We start from the raw sequence: 19,944 nt of genomic DNA, 5'->3' as shown, positions 1-19,944 counted from the left end.
ACCCACAGAGCAGGTTACTTGCCAGTGGGAGTTCACATTGGAAGGACGGACCACTACAAAGTGGGGGAAGGAAAAATGCCAGGGTGTGGTGAATGAGGAATTGGGAAGACCGTGGTTTTCTTGTAGGTAGGAACTACTTTTAGTCCAGGATTAATTTTATACGTAGAAAATAATTAGGCACTTAATATGCTTGGTGGTAAACTAAAAGTAAAACTCAGATCAGATTCTGTAAGAAAAAAAAACAATTCTTTTTCACTCTTCTCTCACAATACAACAGGCGCTGTGGAACACACCTCTGACCTCAAAAGGTGGTAGCGATGTCTCCCCACCAGCAAACAAGCTGTTGTTTCTTCTCTTAACACCATTAGATGTTCTCTGATTCCTTGTAGATGGGCGGGTTGTATATGCTGAGGCTCCGTTCTACAAGACACAAGCCTGGTTCCCACTTTCAGCACCAGTTGTAACCTCCAGCTTGTTTTCCCTGTACTTCTGCCCCACTGGCTGGAAACCAGGGCTTTACTCGCCCCTCCCAGGGCATGGAGCGCACAGACCTCAGGGAATAGGCTTCCTACTGTGTTATAGAGCATATCGGAAAGCATACAGATGAGGTAGAAAGTGCCCTTGTGTTTCCTGGGATAAGACGAAGGGATGTGGTGCTCCCATGCCCTCTGTGGAGGCATCAACCTCCAGCTGTTTGGGAGCTCCACAAACCCTGCCCTTCTGGATTTTGATGGAGACTTCATTATATAGGCCTGGCTAATTGAGTAACTGTTCAGTGGTCATTATTTTAACATACACATTATCCCATCCAAAGGATTTTCGGAGTTACAAGCAAGAAAATAGTAAATGCCAAATGTATTTCGCACTAACACAGGTGATGTGTTCAAGAACGATCCAAAGCTTCAGGAAATATAAATCAATGAATGATGGAAGGACAGAAGTAAGAAACAAAATCACTGTAGTAGTGGGTGAAAGCAGTGACTAAGGAAACAGGAAGGGACAGCTGTAAGAGCATCCCTTAGGCAAACTCAGTGACCACAGAGGCCCTAACAGAGAGCCTAAAGGCATGGAAAGCAGTTGACAGCAATGGAAGTAGAGCATTACATAATGAACCCTCTGTGAGGGGACTCTGATTTCTTTTCAGTTTGCGTTGAAATGATGGGGCAGGACAGGTGGGAAGCTGGAGGCGTTCTGCTGACACTGGAAGTTTGGAGTCTACAGGAAACTTGGAACCAGAAAAGGATGTACATGTCCTTGAAACAGAGATGCTGAAGTTGAGATCACAAATGGAGAAAGTGAGATGAGGGAAGAATAAAGTTGCTCCCTGTGTACTCTCATGTGTACTGTTTCAGGTATCTGTTGTTCTACAAAAATAAATAGATAGATAATAAACCCCTAATAATGAAAAGTTTCTTGAGGGTCTGTGGATTGCTGCCCAGTTCTACGGCTGGTCCTACTTGGAGTTACACATATAGCTGTATTTAGTCAATAAATTATCTAGGCTCTAGAGGCAGCTAGGCTTTAGTTTAGGAGGCCTGATTTCAAGTGACCTTTGTGACTAACTTGGGTCTCCTTATAGTGTGGTTGTCTTATGGCAGTGCCCTAAGAGCTATAGGGGCACATCCTTTTTCTGTGTCATGTCTTTTATACTCTGTTCATCAAAGCAAGTCATAGGTCAGCACAGATTTGAGACAAGAATTATGGGAGGCAATGCAAGATCAAGCTTAGTATAGAAAGCATTGGTGATATGAAACTATGGAAACACAATACCATGTCTGCACGTAATGTGAAATAGTCGATGCATATCAATAAACAACCTTTGAACTGTCCTGTGTTTCTGCCAAGATAGCTCTCTGGCTTCTCCATATGCCAAACTGTCCCTACTCTCTAGCTTGTGTGTAGCACATTCTTACTGGGGTTTGGTTTGGAAGGTTTTGCTGTGTTCAGGTCCACTGAGACGGACTTTCTTTATTCAGGCCCAGCTGACCTTGAACTTACTGTGTAGTCCACACTAGCTTCTGTGTGCCAGGGTTGCAGTCACAGGCCACCATGCCTGGGCCGTCACTCTTATTGCTAGCCTTTCTTCTCTCGTGGTATATCTCTGATCTCTAGGCTCAACTCCTTTAGTGTTCAGGATATGATTTTTGACGTATAGGGTTAGCCTTTGAGCACAGCATAGTGGAGACAAAAATAAGAATATGTTTCATAGGGTTTTAATTTGACTTTAACTTTGTGTTCGATTCTTATACTGTAGATGTTCATTTATAAATACATTTCTGAAGCATAGACTTCAGGCAAATGACCCCTCCTGCGGCTTCTAAACTCAACATGTATGAAGTTTTACCGGGTTCCGCTCCCGAGAATGAAGGCAGCCTTGTGACCGTGAAGGCGGAAGATCCTACCAGGGAGCAGCCAGGTAACTCACAGGAGGGTGGGGCATACCCTCAGGAACTCTGCTGCCTGCGATTTCAGCGGTTCTGTTACCAAGAGGCTCCTGGGCCGCGGGAGCTCTGGCCCAGCTTCGGGAACTTTGCCATCAGTGGCTGCGGCCAGAGACCCATAGTAAGGAGCAGATCCTGGAGCTGCTGGTGCTGGAGCAGTTCCTGACCATCCTGCCCAAAGAACATTGAGCCTGGATACAGACGTGTCCTCTGCGGAGCGGTGATGAGGCAGCAACGTTGCTGGCGACTCTAGCCTCGGAGCATGGAGACCCAGACCCAGGGCAGCAGGTGAAAGCATAACAATGTGCTAGTGAGGGAGAAATAGAGGGGAGGAATGCATATCTGCTAATGCTTAACCTTTCATTCTGAAATAATTCATAATTTAAAGAAGGGCCGCAAAAACCATAGAGAACCCTTGTACTCTTCACCCAGGTTGAGCTGTTGGTAACCCTGGTTCCATGATGTGTCCCACCTACCCCATTGCATATTTTTTGTATATAGGCATGCACATTTATGCAGATTCATACACACAACCAGGTGACAAATAATTATAAGTATGTCCCTTTACCGTCAAATACTTTGCTGTATATTTATGAAGAGCAAGGACATGCTTTTACCATCTGCATGTGATCACCAAGTTGTACACTTTGGCTAGATATCTACCACAGAGGGCAGGGTTGTATTAAAAGAAAATTTCAGACGTTTTATGTTTCCAATAAAGACTCAGGAGCCAGATGCTGAGGTGAAAACCTGCTGGCTCAAGAGAGGCAGAGAGAGCACCCAGCTGATCTTCCTTCTCAGCTTGTGTCCAGATGGAAAAGGCCCCAAAGGCTCACTAGCTCAACTGACAGCCTAGGAGGAAAAGCCCCCCTCTAAAAAAAACCCCAAGGGCTTGCTACCTCAAAAGCCCAAAAAGCCAAAGATGGAGCCGAAGAGCTCAAGAGCCTAAAAATTCCTACTTCTACACACTGTCTTAAATACCCCTCAACTCAAAGTCCCTCCTGTACTTTAATCCCTGTCAGCTGGTTTCTTGTGCCACCTCTTGATGTAGGGTTGACTTTATGAAATCCTGTGTACAAAAAGCTCTTGTATTAGAGGTGTGCGCTAGGGCTCAACCGCACCAAACAAAAGGTAAGTGCTTAACAGTTCACAGTCTCAGGCATCACAATGGAATCAATGGTCCTGCAACCCAGGGTGTCCTCTCCTCAGACCTTTCAGGAGGCACCCAGGGATGCTTCTGCCCTTCCCGCACAGGTCATGGTAGTGCTTGTCACGTTTCTTCTCTAGAGAATTACTGGTTTTCCCCTTGGTAATTTTGTGAGTTTTTAAAAGACATTTTGAGATAGTGTACAGACCCTAGTCCTCACTCCATTTTTCCCCCGCAACTCAGGCACACTATCTCTGTGTCTTTCTGGGGATAGACCTTTGTCTCTCTTGCCTGCCTTGATTGGGTCCCCAGACACTGAGCAGGGCCCGTCTGAGTGAGTTTGCAGTGCTAACTTGCTGAGTGAATCTGTGACTGTCCTTGCTCGTTCTCTGGATTAGTCAATGGAGCGTGTTCTGTGATCCCTTGGTGGCAACCTCTGGCTCTCACCAGGACGCATTTCCAAGGTGAATCTTTTGTCTCCAGGCTACTTTCTATGGTCAGGAACAGGGCATGCACCTAGTGGTGGCAGAGTATCCAGGAGCCTCTTTGGAGTATCAGAGCCTCCGGTTCCTCCAGCCTGGGGTCAGCCCCCTGACATGTGACCCTCCACACATCCCCCAAGAGTCTCGCGGTGGATGCCAGCGGGTGAGTTTGGTGAGGACTCTGGAAGAAGGACACTGATAGATGCCTTGTCTCCCTAGAGGGGACCTGAGTGTCAGGTCTCAAGGTGTGTGTGTGTGTGTGTGTGTGTGTGTGTGTGTTGTATAAAATACATAAGGGCGTAGAGAGTAAGCATGCTTGCCTTTCAGCCTGACAGCCCAAGATGAATCTTTAGGACCCACATGGTGGAAGGAGAGAGCTGACCTTTGCAAGCTGTCCTCTAACCTCTGTGTGCATGCCTGTGTGGGTACACACACACACACACACACACACACACACACACACACACACACACACCATTTAAAAACTTAAAATATTTGAGATCTACTTAACAAATTTTGAGTATGAAATCAGTCCTAGTGACATATGGCCATAGTTCAGCTACTCACGAAGCTAAGGAAAGATTGCTTGAACCCAGGATTTATTTTTTTGCTTGTTTTTTTTTTTTTTAAAATAAAATCACAGGTACATTCAAAATTTTTGTCTTCATTTACTTAGAATGTGTGTGTGTGTGTGTGTGTGTGTTGTTGTTGTTGTTGTTATTGTTTTTGGTAGGGGGTAGAGATTCGTTTGTTTCCTGTGTTTTTTTAATCCAACAGATTCAGACTTCTAAAATGTAAGTCACCTGACCTTTGACCTTTGTCTACTAGATGTTTGTCTTGTGTGAGGATTGACCATAGTGGGCCATATGTTACTCAGATGCTGCAGCATGCACCAGCAGCTTCTTCCTCCTCTCTTATCTGGTTTTAACTGTATTAATGTATATGAGTAAAGTGCACCCCTAAGTCTCCCTCCTGCTCAGTTCTGTGCGTGAGCAACAACCAAGCATCAGAGGCTTAGAAACAGTTGCAGTGCTTTTATCTCCGTTGGTAAAATCTGCATCTTGCTTTAGATGTTTTAAAAACAGAAGGAAGATTTAGGAGACTGGGTCGAAACAAAGGCAACTTCCAGGGCAGTGGTGTATCACGAGGGCTCTTGTCTTCTCTCTTTATAGGATGTGCTCCTCCGGGAATAGCCTGTCGCCAAGAAGAAAGTTCCAAAGACAGTGCAGCTGCAGAAGGGCCCGAGTCTAACTCACCTAGGCTCCAGGTGAGCAGCTGTCAAGTTTATAGGAGCTTAACGGTGATCCTACTTTGCCATGAGCTTGAGCTGCCCTTTTCTTGGACCACTCTCTGAGCCTGAAGGTGCAGTTCCTTCATGCTCACTTGTCACAGACTATCACAGGCCGCGTGTTCATCATCCAGACAGCCTATGCTCATGGCTGCAGCCGTAGTCTGTGCATTCAGACTTCAAGGGATAGGAGTAAAGATGGTGGTGTAAGATTCCCTATTCAGCCAGGCTTGTGGCACACACCAATACTTCCTGCATTTGGGAAACAGAGGCGGGGGTGGGGGTCACTGCAAGTTCTAGGTCAGCATGGTTTACATGGTCATACCCTGTCTTGTGGATACAGAAACAGAAAGAGGCAGAAATGTAGGGAGGTGCACATAGGATGGGGAGAGTCTTCCCTGGGTCTTTTGCTGCATTTGTTCTTTATGGTGGTGTTGTCTTCTCTGCTCTTCCGTGACCTCTTGTTAATCACATCAGACCTAATACCTCATGTTTTTATCAACTGCCTGTTTGTATGTGTAATCCACTTATACATACTTTAAATATAAAACCAATTGCTGTAAATGTAATATAACATGGGTTTTTGAAAAGTGATATATATGTGTGTGTGTGTGTATAGATATACATATATACACACACACACACACACACACACACACACACACACACACATAGTTAAGAGCACTCTCTGCTCTTCCAGAGGTCCTGAGTTCAATTCCCAGCAACCACAAGATGGTTCACAACCATCTATACTGGGATCTGATGCCTTCTTCTGGCCTACAGGTGTACACGCAGGAAGAGCGCTGTATATATAATAATAAATAAGTAAATCTTTTTTAAAAATTATTAAAAAGGCTAGGTGTGGTGGTGCATGCTTTTAATCCTAGCACTCAGGAGGCAGAGGCAGTGGATCACTGTGAGTTAGAGACCAGTCTAGTCTACAAAGTTGAGTCTAGGAAAGCCAGAGCTACACAGAGAAACCCTGTCTCAAAAAAAATTTTTTTCAAGAATTTATTAAAAAGTAAAGTATATATTCCACATTATAAAGGCTTCAGTATGATTATATGTGAGGAAATGGCAAAGTAGTTAGATGTTTGCCCCAGTGTATAATCAATTATTGCAAATTAAAAAGGAATAATATGAGGACTCCAAGAAAGTCAGAAGGTAGATGAAGATGAAAACTAATGTTGAATCAAATTATAAAAGGCCAAACAGACAGAAATTTAACTGAAGCTGAGCTAACATGGGAGTTGAATTTTATCCCCTCAAAAGATATGGTAAGTCCTAATTGTGGGTACCAATGAAAATGGCCTGACTTGAAAATGATCTCTTTGAAAATATAATGAAGTAAAGAGGTCATACTGTGGTGAGTGGGCCTAAACCCCATGACAGATGGCCTTATGTGAAGGGTGGTGGAGAGAGATACACAGGGAGAATGCTTGTGATTACAGAGGCTGAGATACTGTTTTTAAATTACCTGTATTATCTGTATTATCAGTATGCCCAGCCAGCAATCAATCAAGACACAGACCCTTGTTATATTTTAAAATAGCCTTAGTTACCCTCAATCACATCCCATCAGCTTCCAATAAAGTCCATCAAGCTACCTCCCATCCATAATCCCAAATACTTGCTAATGTTCCTCATCTGGGCCGGATTCTCTATCCATGCCGGCCATGTGCTTCTCTTCCATCTAACCCATGGCGGCCTTCCTCTCTTCCCTTCAGGTCACTCTCCTAGCCCCACCTATCTCCTTTGCCCTGCCCAGGTGGGATGGCTTTTTATTAAGCAAAAGGTGGGTCACAGAGACAGCAAGCAATAATTAGCATCAAAATACATCAGACCATCCCCAACACCAAGATACTGTGCATCTTACTCCTACAAGTAGAGAAATACCAAGGATTACTGATAGCATCCAGAATCCCAGGAAAGAGGCAAGGAAGACCCTCCCCTAGGGCTTTCCAAGAGAGCATGGCCCTGCTGGCACCTGCTGATATCTTGATTTTAGACTTCTAGTCTCAGGGACATTGAGAGAATACATTTTTTTTAAGCTAACAATTTTGTGCCCTTATAATAGACTAAGGGAATCAGTATAGATTTCTAGGCAAATTATATGTAGATAAAGGGGAGATGGTAAAAAGAGGTAATATTACTTAAACAAGAAAATCTGCAATACCAAATGGTCAGGGCTGAAAACAGGCATCCTGGTAAGGTTACACAGACTGAGCAAGTTACATTTAGGAATGTATATGGAATAGAAATATGCATATATACATGTAACAATAATTAATCAAAAACCAGGACATAAATTTGAAAGAGAGAAAGGAGGCGTATATGAGAGGATTTGGAGGGAGGAAAGGGACAGGGGATATGTGTGATCATATTGTAATTTTGAAACATAAGAGAAGTAATGTTTTTTTTAAAAAGGAAAGCTTTTAGTATAAAAATAAGTCTGTGTGCCCTTTGGGATTGGGTAGTGATGAGGTAAACGGAAGTCATCCAATCTTGAAATTTCCTAGCCCTCCTTATGAGAGCCTACATCCAGTCTCGGAAAAATGGGATAGTCTATCTTTTTCAGGCAATGGGCAAACTGCATAAATAAGAACATGAAACCAAAAATTAAGAGATTAATGGAAAGCTAGATGGTAGACTTTTGGGGACAATATTAAATATAGATGAAGAACCACAGGCAGCCACCAAAATTATTATTGCAACAACGTACAGTTTTTTAAATTATATAGATTTGAAATATTTTAAATAATTTTTATTATGAAAATTTTGTAAAAATCTCTAGACTTATAAGGACCCAAATCTATTAAAAGAAGCCTCAGAAGTCCATGTTGTCTTTGATGTGCTCTTCAGCCACAGCAGGAAGTTATGTTGACCAGAACAGTCAAGTCCATGTTTGTGACAGTGTCTTTATTCTATACAATCTTTCTTCTAGGAAATATACTTGAATTATTTTCTTTGTTCCTAGTATTATTTTACAACAGTCTTAAGCAGCTTATGCACAGGTGCAGTATAAGCGTATTGGTACAGGTTTCGTCTAGCAGGGTACTCCAAAGCCCTGCACCATGTGGGACAGTTTGCTGCTGTCCCAGTGTTTGCTTGGCCCTGAATAGCAGTGGAATGTGCTGGATCTGAGCATAAGCACTACACCCCAAAGTTCCCACACATTTACAAAGGGCCCTGAGTGGCTGCACCACAGGGTTACAATATTCAACATGTCTTTTTGTTTGGTTTGGTTTGCTTTGCTTTGCTTTGCTTTGGTTGGTTGTTGGTTTTGTTTGTTGGTTTTGTTTTTGTTTTTGTTTTTTGTTTTGTTTTGCTTTGCTTTGTTTTGTTTGAGACAGGGTTTTTCAGTGTAGTACTGGCTGTCCAGGACTTGCTTTGTAGACCATGCTAGCCTCGAACTTACAAAGATCTGCCTGCCTCTACCTCTGGAGAGCTAGAATTAAAGGCATGCACCACCACCGCCGCCCTTCAATATTCAACATCTTTAACACTGTCTGTCTTAGTCAGTGTTCTATTGCTGTAAAGAGACCCCATCCCATGGCAGTTTTTACAAAGGAAAGCATGTACTTAGGGCACACTTGCAGTTTCAGAGGTTTAGTACATTGTCGTCATGGCAGGGAGCATAGTGGCACACAGGCAGACACAATGCTGGAGAAGTAGATGAGAGTTCCACATCTGGAACTGCAGGCAGCAGAAAGAGAGAGATAACTGGGACTGGCTTGGGCTTCCGAAACCGTAAAGCTCATCCCCAGTGGCACACTTCCTCCAACAGGGCCACACCTACTCCAACAGTGACGTATCTCCTAATCAAGTAGTGTCAACTGCTAATGACCAAGCATTCAAATCTGTGAGCCTATGGGGGACATTCTTATTCAAACCAGTACTTTCCACTCCCTGGCCCCTATATGCTTGTAGCCATAAAATAATACCAAAAATTTTTTTCCATCCTATTTCAAGTCTCTGTAGTCTATAACAGCCTCTACACTGTTCCAAAGTTCAAGGTCTCTTCTGAGACTCAAGGCAATCTTGTAACTGTTTAAACTATCTAACATTTATACCAATGAAGACATGGGAGGCAAATACTGAGGTTAAAAACCTGCTAGCTCAGCAAGGTAACTTTAATTTCTGAACTATATACAATATATCTATTTACAAGCCTGATTCTACAACTAAACTATTAGCTCTTTTAAAAAATCTCTTTCTATCTCTGTCATTCTATCTAACTACTTTACCTTTTGCTTGCTCCTTCAAATCCAAGAGGGCTCCCTAGCTCTCTTTCCTACAATACTGTTTTACCTTGGTCGTGCCAGCTGCTTCTGTGCTGTTTCTGCAAGCTCAAAGTGAGGATTCCTATCTTAACTACAGCTTCTTCCAAAAAGGTTTCTCCAAGTCAAGAGACAGAGACAGAGCTTCTTCCAAAAAGGTGTTTCCAAGTCAAGAGACAGAGAGAGAGAGAGAGAGAGAGAGAGAGAGAGAGAGAGAGAGAGAGAGAGAGAGAGAGAACTATCAAAGGTCCAATTGCTTATAGAAGAAGTCTCTAGCTCTTCCCCTACACCCTTCGAAGACTGAATCATGTCACTATCATGGGCGTTGGGGAGCTCCAAGCCAAGTCAGTAGGGGCTAAATCATTTCACCTTTACAGTGGGGTAGTTCAAGGTCACCCAGTTGACTTTGTCTTGGGTCATAGAGAATATACCACAAGACCCTTCCCAAACAACTTGCTTTAAAATAGGCAGGAGCTTTCCATTTTTTAAAAAAGCATTCTTATCTCTGGAGTGTTGTAGAAATTATTTTTATAAAACAGTGTTTTTCTAAAACTGTTTATTTCGTAACCCAGCTATCACACAAATAATTGAGACTCTTTTATATTTGTTTAAAATTAAGCTTCACAACACAATCATCAGCAGTTTATGTTTATCCTTAACCCTCTTTGTTATTTTGTCTCACTACCAGCAATCATCCCAGCCATACTTGCACTTTGTAGCTTTCCTCAGCTCCAGCTCCTTCCTCCTAATCTTCCTTGGACCTCTACCCATGGCCGAAACCCCTGTTTCGTCTCCTAACTTCTCCTCCCCTGGCTGGCAGGAAGTTCAGCCCTATTCTCTCCCGCTGCTCATTGATTGACTGTAAGCTGCTTTATTGACATATCAGGGAGACATATTGGGGAGAAGAGCTTACACAACATTTAGACAGGAAATCAGAATTTAAACTACACAACGACCTCCTGCCCACAGAATATAAAAGGAACTTCTATTCTCCTGGCTGGATTGTTGTCTGGGAGGCTTACTGCCTCCCTCTGCTAACCTAGGCCTAGCCCTGGAAGCTTCCAGCCACCATACTATCTAACCTAGGCCTAGAATGTTTCTAGCCTCTGAGACTTAATTTCTTAATAAGCTCGCCCTTTCTTGTTCTTTCTGAGCTCTGGGCTGGCTCGTTCAATTTAGCTGTTCTGGCTCAAACTCTTCGCTCAGTTGACTTATTTAACCTGGCTTCTCTCTCAGCCCCCGATTTCCTCTGCTTGGCCTCAAACTAACTCCAGCAATCTACTCTAATCTTCTGGCTCCTTCTCATTCTCTGGCTTGTTCTATCTTCACCTGTGTCTAGCCTGTTCCCTCATTCAACCTCTTTCTATAAAAGTCTTCCAGTATAAATGCCTCCTCTCTCTCTGCATTGCCCCTTAAGTGGCTTCCTTTTCCTCTCTCTTCTCATGAGACTTGGGCATGTCCTATTCTGTCAAATCTTTCTGTGATTCATTACTTTTCTGCCACTCAACTAAACAGCACTTTCAAACATGGGTGCTTCCTTCTACAAACTAACTTTGCCTTCATTGTTTAGGGTTAAAGGTGGATACCACCATGCCTAGACATAAAGTGTTCTTTACCTGAACTTCTCTACACCAGGCTGGCATTGAACTCAGATCTGCTTGCCTCTATCTCCTGAATTAAAGGTGTGTTTGTATTCCAGCCAAATCACACAGACCTAGAAGGTCTTTGGATGTGATCTCTTACCAGAGCACCCATGTTCTGAACTAAAGTTCCTCTACAATGGAGACTTTTAGAGGCACACCCAAAAATGCATCTCTTCAGGACATAACCTAATTGCATCTATGAAATACAACATCTACTTAGGCTTTTATGTTTTGCTAACAGTTGGATTTTATATATACAAAAAACAAATCTCCTTAACACGGTCTCTTAACTGTAATCTCCCAGAAAGCAAGAATTGAAAATCAATTCACATACTTATAACATTCAATGGCATATAATATACATCACCATTCCAAAAAGGGAGGAAAGGGAGCACACTGAGGAAATACTGGACCTAAACAAGACTGAAAACCAACAGGGCAAACTCTCTGCATCTCCATGTCTGATGTCAAAGCTCTCTTCAGGTCTCCAATTCCTTTCAGCTTTGTTGGCTGCAACACACTTCTCTCTTGGGCTGGTTCCACACCCAATCTGCAGATCTTGGCTCATATCCCACAGCTCTGGCATCTCCAACATCTTGGGGTCTCCAATGAAATCCAGGCCTAACCTTCATGGTTTCACACAATGGCCTCTCTGGGCCTCAGACAGGGACACTTGGCCTCAATAATTTTCCTTAGCCACAGAGGAAGGTTCCCAACCATCTCCTTGTATCCTTGACTCTAACACCAGAGCTACATGGCTGAAGCTGCCAAGTTCTGCAGCTTGCTGGGCTAGAACTTGACTCCCTCGTTCAAATACATTTTCACCAGCTTTCTGTTTTTGATGGTTTCATTCACTGCTTAAGCTTTTCTTTAATTCCTTTTCTCTAGTTGGAAGCTTAGTTGGGTGGGGTCTTGTCCTGAGGCCACCACTTCCTTTATTCCACTTAAGATCAGGCTTTTCTTTAATTTTTTTAAAATCTCTTTTAGCAGTGGACTTAGCTCCATTATACTTCCTGGTGCTCCTTTTCTCCTCATACTGTACATTCTGTATTTTTCCTTGCTCAATTTGCTCTTTTCATTATAGGTCTGCATAAGCGTGACCACTAATAACCACACAACACTAGGCTGTCTTGAAATCTCTCTGGGGCATGGGCAAAACACAGCCACATTCTTCCCAAAATACCACAAGAAGTGTTTCTCAGCCACTTATATCTTCTCCTCTGAAACATCTTGAGCCTGGATATCATAGCCTAAATTGCTCTCAGCACCACTGTCTTCCATGCTCCTGGTAGTTAAGCCATGCTTAAAGCAATCAGCTTCTTTACAAATCCAAAGCCCACATTCCACCAACAAGCATCATGGTCAGGCCTGTCTCAGCAATACCCCACTCCCTGTACCAGCTTCTATCAGTCATTGTTATGTTGCTGTGAAGAGACACCATGACCACAGCAACTCTTCTAAAAGAAAGCATGTGATTGGGGCTGGCTTATAGTGTCAGAGGTTTAGTCCATTGTCATCAGGGTGAGGAGCATGGCAGCATGCAGGCAGACATGGTGCTGGAGAAGGAGCTGAGAGTTGTACATCTGCATCTGCAGGAAGCAGGAACAGAGACACTGGGACTGACTTGGCCTTTTGAAACCCAAAGCCCACCCCCACTGACACACTTCCTCCAACAAGGTCACACCTTGTTGAGATCCAGTGCTTCTCAACCTGTAGGTCGTGACCCTTTTGGCAAACCTCTGTCTCCAAAAATATTTACATTATGACTCATAACAGTAACAAAATTACAGTTATGAAGTAGCAACAAAAATGTTTTGATGGTTGGGGGTCACAACAACATGAGGAACTGTATTAAAGGGTGGCAGCATTAGGAAGGTTGAGACCCACTATTTTTTTTTTTCTTTTCTTTTTTTTTTTTCCGCCCTGTGGCTAACAGTTAAAAGGGCCGCCACCCCATGAAGGGCAGGCGGCCCCAGTTATGCGCCAGCAATTGCTGTGGCACCGCAGCTTAACCCGAGACCCACTATTTAATGTCTCTCAGGTAGTGCCACTCCTGATGACCAAGCATTCAAACCTATAAGGCTATGGGGGCCATTCTTTTTTTTTTTTTTTTTTTTTTGGTGGGGGTGGGTTTCGAGACAGGGTCTCTCCGTGTTAGCCTTGGCTATCTGTCCTGGACTCGTTTTGTAGACCAGGCTGGCCTCGAACTCACAGCAGTCTGCCTGCCCTGCCTCCCAAGTGCTGGGATTAAAGGTGTGTGCCACCACGCCGTTCTTACCAAAGAACAACACTATCTGTAGCTCTTCATCCAGTTTTTCTTTTCCTTTTAGCCACTGGTGAAAACTGGGGAAGAAACAGCCCAGGCTCTTGCCTCAGAGGAGTGCTCCTATCTGGCTCAGAGGAGGCTCAGTGGGAGCTCAGCTCAGCAGGAGGCTGTGGGTATAATAAGTAAAGCCAGGCTGTGGCTGGCTCCGCTTTGTCTCTGTTCCCATCATTAACCCCGCCTCCTTGGCCACTGGGGACCTCACATTGCTATGGGTTGTTGCCCTTCATCCTGGCTGCTGCTTGCAGACCTGTCATAGCCCTGGCCATTTTGTACCCTTCCCAGTCATGTTGTCTCCTGTTGATGGCCCTGCTTGTTCATTTCCCCTGTGACCCACAGTTTCTGTCCCTATGCACTCACTGCGTTGGTGACTTCTCTGCATCCTTTTCAATCCCATCCTGGTTCCATATAGCTTGATACCTTCAGATATCCTTTCATATGTCAAAGCCTCCATGAGTGCCTCTGCCTGGTCCCTTTTGCCTCGAGAGAAGTTCTCCTGACTGAGAACACCACTGTCCGTGTATAATTTCCCTTAAACACACCTTGCCCTGTTGGGACCTCTTTCTACTTGGTCTGGTATCTGAGTTGGCCTTTCTTATTATCTCCCACTCTGTGCTACATTTTCTTCTTTTTTGGGAGGGGCCAGTGTTCTTTGGATTTGCTTGTTTTGAGACAGGGTCTCACTATGTGGCCTTGGCTAGCCGGGAACCCAGTATGTAAACCACAGAGATCCACGTGCCATTACCTCCCAAGTGCTGGGATTAAAGAGTACATTACCACCCCCAGCCCCTGGACTACATTTTCTCCAATTGCAACTGTGCACTCCTGCGATATATGTTGATATTTTTTACTTGTTTTCATTGGAAACATTTATTCAATACTCTGGGAGATTGTCTTCTTTTCATTTATATTTCTGAGTTATAGTCTAATTTTTAATTTAATTGTAACTTATGGGGTAATAGTTACCATGTGTTGTCTTAGCATAATTGCAACTAATGACAGTTTTGTTCATGTAGAGCTGGGCACTTCTGAAGAAGTGGTACAGAACTTAAGAATACCCAATAGGTAAGTGTCTATGTCTTGAGTGGTCCAGATCCTGCCTGGAGGGAAGCAGAAAAGCCAGTCAAAGCCTGCTTCCCTGGAACAGTAGAGGAGGCACCCCTCTGCTGTGATCCGAAGACCCAAGTGCAGGGATACCTTGTCAGCAGGGAGCAACTGCAAAAGCTCGAGGTAGCAGTTACCTCCAGCATCTCCTCGGGATTCTGTCCTGCCTCATCACTCTTCTATTTTCATGCACGTGTAAATGGAGAAACATGTAGCTAGGAGTGAAACTGCCAGGACAGCCGAGAAGGAGCCGTCAGAGCTGTGAGAGGACTGAGGGTAGACAGGCAGGGATGGATCAAAAGGAAATGTGCTTTGGGAAATGTAGCTGCTCTGTAACTGTTGTGTGGGAGCAAACAAGAGTGCAACGTACACACTCCTAAAGCTGGGAGGAAAGGAGCAGATGGCTGCCTTCCAGTGAAGCAATGACGTTCTCGTTCTCTACAGCCTGAGGGAGAGTGTGGGGCAGGCGGAAGGAAAGTGCAATAGTTAGCCACGCACAGGGCAGGGTGTGCAGATTCTTCATGTTCACATTTACTCATTTTAAGGAAAGAGGAAACTAATTCTGAGATCATATAAATCTCTCTCTTCCTTTCTTCTTTATTATTCCCCCTCTTCCTCCTTGTAGTAAACTCTCTATACTTCACCACTAAGCCATACCACGGCCCCTAAAATACAAGTATCTTGAAGCTATAAAAGAAAGAATAATGAAATTTTAGTTAAGCAGGTGAGGATGAGCTGAGTCCTACTGTAGGACAAGATGCAACACCCACCAACTTAGCAGAGTTATAACTGGAATGTGGGAATCTGCTCCTATGCAGCACCAGATGGCTGAAACCATGACTCATAGTGCCTATTAGAATAAAAATACCTTGTTTCATGTAACAAACACTTTGAGGGAGCTACAACCGGGTGTAGCAGATCTGCTATGATTTCAGAGCCTCGGCCTCTGGCAACCCCACATTCCTTTTCCAGTCCCACATCCTACCCCACTCCTTTACCTCACTCCACCCCTTTTCCTTCTCCCAGATCCTGACCTCACCATATTGGCCTTAAGGCACCATAGCTCTTAGAGTTTAGATTTCAGCACTGAAAGGCATGACATGATGGAGTTCATAACATCATCTTAAGAACCAAGAGCCAAGTGTGTGGGGGAGGGCGGGGGGCTCATGTCTGTAATCCCAGGGCTTACAAGGATGGGCCAGGAAAACAGCATTGCCTTTATTTCAAGTTCAGCCTAGCCTGCAGAGTAAGGTCCAGGCCAACATGGGCTACAGAGAGAAACCGTCACAAACACAAAATAAAATACAACTTAAAAATAAAAATAAACGAAAAAGCAACAGAGGGTTAGGGAGATGATCCAGTGGGTAAGAGTTCTCGCTGCTCTTTCAAAGGACATGAGCCCAGTTCTCAGCACCAACTTTGGGTAGCTCCAGATCCAGGGGTTCTAGTACATCTGGCTTCCTTGGGCACCTCAGCTCACATATACATTACACACACACACACACACACTTAAGAAATAAACATCTTAAAAACAGAAAGCCAGCAAGGTGGCCCAGCAGGCTAAGAGCATTTGCCATGCAGGTCCAACTGTAGGCTTATTCTCATAAGCTATTTTATTTTGGTTCTTATATCTACCATCCTTCTCCACCCTAAACCCTTCCAAGCCTCCAACACTAAGTAGGCCAGAAAGAAGGTGAGAGGGGAAAAGAAAGGGATGTAGATCTCTTTAAACTACTTCTGGCTCACTAGGGACATCCAGTTCCTTGGGGCAGGGTTGATCCTGACTGGATATCCAATTTCTTCTACTTTGTCTCTTTGCTCATGACTACTCTGCTGGTGTATGAGGCAAATCATAATAACCTTCTGTGAAGCAGCCTATTGTTCCACATCTGGGATTAAAGCAAAAAGATAATCACATAACACAACTAGGTTTTTAAAGCAACCAAACACTCTCACCACTACAGTCTGACCAACTGAGTTTCATCCCAGGGTCCCATGATGGAAGGAGAGAACCAACTCCCAAAAGTTGTCTTCTGACTGCCACACGTTGCCCAGGTACTCCCGTGCTTCCTCCCCCAAGTCCCAGAGTAACAGATGAAATGACTCGGTAGCAGGTAAAAGAGAACACTCAAGCTGATGGTCTGAGTTCAGCCTCCAGAACGCACATAGAGGTGGCGATAAGTGACTCTATTATTGTCCTTTGTCATCCACACAAGCACTATGGTACACTCCCACAATAGTGATACATAATTCAATTGTGTCATAATTGTATAATGAAATAACACTTTCCATCCTAAATTAGTTCAAGTCCAATGAATTTGCGTTTCTTTTTTTTTCTTTTTCTTTTTTTCTTTCTTTTTTTTTTTTTTTTTTTTGCTTCTCTTCAGAGAAATGTATATTCCAGATGAGTGTAAAGCTAAGGGGTGCTAAGTCTTCCTTGCTCAGAAATCCTGAGATCTCCAAGAAGACCTGTGAATCGACATAAGATCGTGTCCAAGTTAAGAGAGTGCAGGGAATCAAGAGTAGAACGGATCTGGAAAGCTCAGAAGGCCTGCAACCTGCCCCTGCAGGGCCGTAGGGGAGGGGCTGTGCTCCCAGCACCAGCTTCTCAGGTTCAGCAATTACACCTGAGGAGTGAGTGCAAAGTCGGGGGTGGGGGGGAGGGGTCAGAATGCCAAGTGGAGCAAGTCTTCTCCGGGAAAACAGGAAGGGTAGCAAGTAGATGTCCCCAGGAAATGATCCTACTTTGTATTTATCATGTGTGGAAGATAGAGATTTGGGGGTTTGTTTTGTTTTGTGGCATATGTTCTTCTTTTCCCAGAGACTGTGCACCCCGCATTCCTGGAACTACTACTTTCCCTACTGAGAGGACGGTTTCAAATTTGAACTCTCTCAGGAATTGCCACCCTCCCCGTGACTCCTGGGCCAGGATGTACATTACGTCTTTGCAGTATGCGGCGGGAGACGTTAGTCGGAAAGGGAGGGACAAAGACAAGTCTCGGGTGAGTGAGCTGCTTCAAGGCCTTGCATTTTTTGATGACTCAGAGGTGGGGGCAATGAGCCTGACCTGCAGCCTGAGAGGAAGAAGCCAAAGGCTTCCCGCGACCCAGCGAAGAGCAGGACTAAAAGAGACATTAGGCCTACCTTTCCGAGCTGGTCGGCGCTGGACTCCGGGCCTCTGATTCTCAAGACTGAGACGTTGAACCCAGTGGAGCTCTTTGAATTGTTTTTTGATGATGAAACATTCAACTTGACTGTCAATGAAACCAATAATTATGCTTCTCAGAAAAATGTCAACTAGGAAGTCACAGTGCAGGAACTGTGGTGTGTGTTTGGTGTCCTGCTCTGGGGCGGATTTGTAAGGCATCCCAGGAGGGGGATGTATTGGGAAGTGTCTGATTCTGATCAGGCCCTGATTAGAAATGCAATTAGAAGGGACAGATTTGAGTCGATTTTCTCACATCTGCATTTTGCAGATAATAGCCACCTAGATCAAAAGGATAAGTTTTCAAAATTTAGGCCTCTCATAAGGCAAATGAATAAAAATTTCCTCTTGTACGCCCCCCTAGAAGAATACTATTGTTTTGACAAGTCGATGTGTAAATGCTTTGATAGTGACCAATTTCTGAATGGAAAGCCTCTTCAATTGGCTATAAAATGTGGTGTGATACAACCACAGAAGGCTATCTGGTTTGGTTTGAGCCATACCAAGAAGACTCAGCTGTGGAAACAGATAAGAAGCTGGACCTTGGACTGGGCAGAAATCTACTAATGAGCTTTGCTGATGTCCTTTTGGAGAAAGGTCACCAGCCCTATCAGCTGTGTTTTGATAGCTTCTTTACAAGTGTTAAATTGATGTCGGCTTTGAAGAAGAAGGGAGTGAAGCCACAGGATCAATCCGTGAAAACAGAATGGAAAAATGTCCCCTTACGAATGTCAGGCATATGAAAAAGATGAACAGGGGGTATTTTGATTTCAGGGTGGAAGAAAATGATGATATAATGTTATGCCGTTGGCATGGTGATGGCTTCATCAGTCTGTGTTCAAACGCTGTGGGCATAGAACCTGTCAGTGAAGAGTGCAGCTGCTGAGGAAGAGCTCCTGCAGCTGTGCCAACCATCCATAGTGAAATTGTATGAGGAAAGCAGGAGAGGTGTGGCTAAAATGGATCAAATTGTTTCCACATACAGGGTGGGATTAAGAAGTAAGAAATGGTACTCGGTTTTGGTGAGTTACATAATCGATGTAGCCATGAACAATGCATGGCAGCTCCACAGAATCTGTAACCCAGGCTCTCCTTTAGATCTCCTGGGCTTCTGAAGATGGGTAGCATGCTTTTACTTGGGACATGACATTAATCTGACTGATTTGGGCAGATAAAGTACACAGTAACAACACACACACACACACACACACACACACACACACACACAAAATATAACTGTAATTAGGTGTATCCTACCAAAGCAAATGTAATGGAGATGGTGTAGGTAACTGGTCTTTTTTACAACAAAGGTTGTTACAGCAAATAATGTTAAAAAACATTTTGTGAGTATTGAATTTATGTTACCTTTATGTCTAATTTTATGTCAGATATGTGAAAACACTTATTTGTTAAATTATTTTGTGTATTAAAAGAGCAAAGCCAAACCCTACCATTTCCCCATTGTTAGTTTTTTGTTTTGCTTTGTTTTAAAGATTGACATTTTGAAAATGCACGCAATATTATGCTCTATAGAATGGCACGGAATCCATAGTCCAAAACAGATATACAACTCATGAGGAAAGAATGTTCTAAACAAGACATAAGTGTAAGTAATGAAATGTCTCAGCTGGATCACACTGTATGTAGTTGAGACAGGGCCAGTCATGAAATAGCTGTGTGATGTGTGTGTGTGTGCGCGCACACGCAGAAACGGGTTGGATAGATTTTTGGTGGCTTCTTGGGCTATAGATGAATACTGTCATTAAGAAGTATGGAGATAGGGGTTGTAAAGAAACAAAGGAGAGTATAGATAGGATGAAAGGACAAAAAGTAGATTATTGAATCTGCTCAACGTAAGGCCTTAGCTGTTACTCACAAATAAGATTAATTTTCATTCATTAATATGGAATTTTGTATATTGATACAAAATAAGTTTAATTTTGATACATTAAAATAGAATTCAACTGTAATATTATTCTTCACACACTGTATGTCTACTCTGATATGAGGTATTGTACACATACAACTCAA

General features: G+C 43.6%; 1 protein-coding gene and 1 non-coding gene across 2 annotated transcripts; one reads left to right on the top strand and one right to left on the bottom strand.

Moving 5' to 3' along the window:
* The first annotated feature begins 2,328 nt into the window (after positions 1-2,328).
* Pgbd1 (piggyBac transposable element derived 1) lies at positions 2,329-19,088 on the top strand. Its single transcript, XM_051143192.1, is given in 9 exon segments — positions 2,329-2,506; positions 2,509-2,729; positions 4,072-4,233; positions 5,264-5,337; positions 17,530-17,756; positions 17,759-18,349; positions 18,352-18,588; positions 18,591-18,795; positions 18,797-19,088. Coding segments are annotated over 9 exon segments (2,187 nt in total).
* Positions 13,203-13,329, bottom strand: LOC127187298 (small nucleolar RNA SNORA76). Its single transcript, XR_007830448.1, has one exon. It is a non-coding gene; the product is annotated as a small nucleolar RNA SNORA76 (small nucleolar RNA).
* Positions 19,089-19,944: the final 856 nt, after the last annotated feature.

This window comes from Acomys russatus, chromosome 3, assembly GCF_903995435.1.
Source record: "Acomys russatus chromosome 3, mAcoRus1.1, whole genome shotgun sequence".
In the NCBI taxonomy this organism is placed as follows: domain Eukaryota; kingdom Metazoa; phylum Chordata; class Mammalia; order Rodentia; family Muridae; genus Acomys; species Acomys russatus.
Note: the sequence above shows the minus strand (reverse complement) of the source record. Positions and strands in the feature narration are given on the sequence as shown.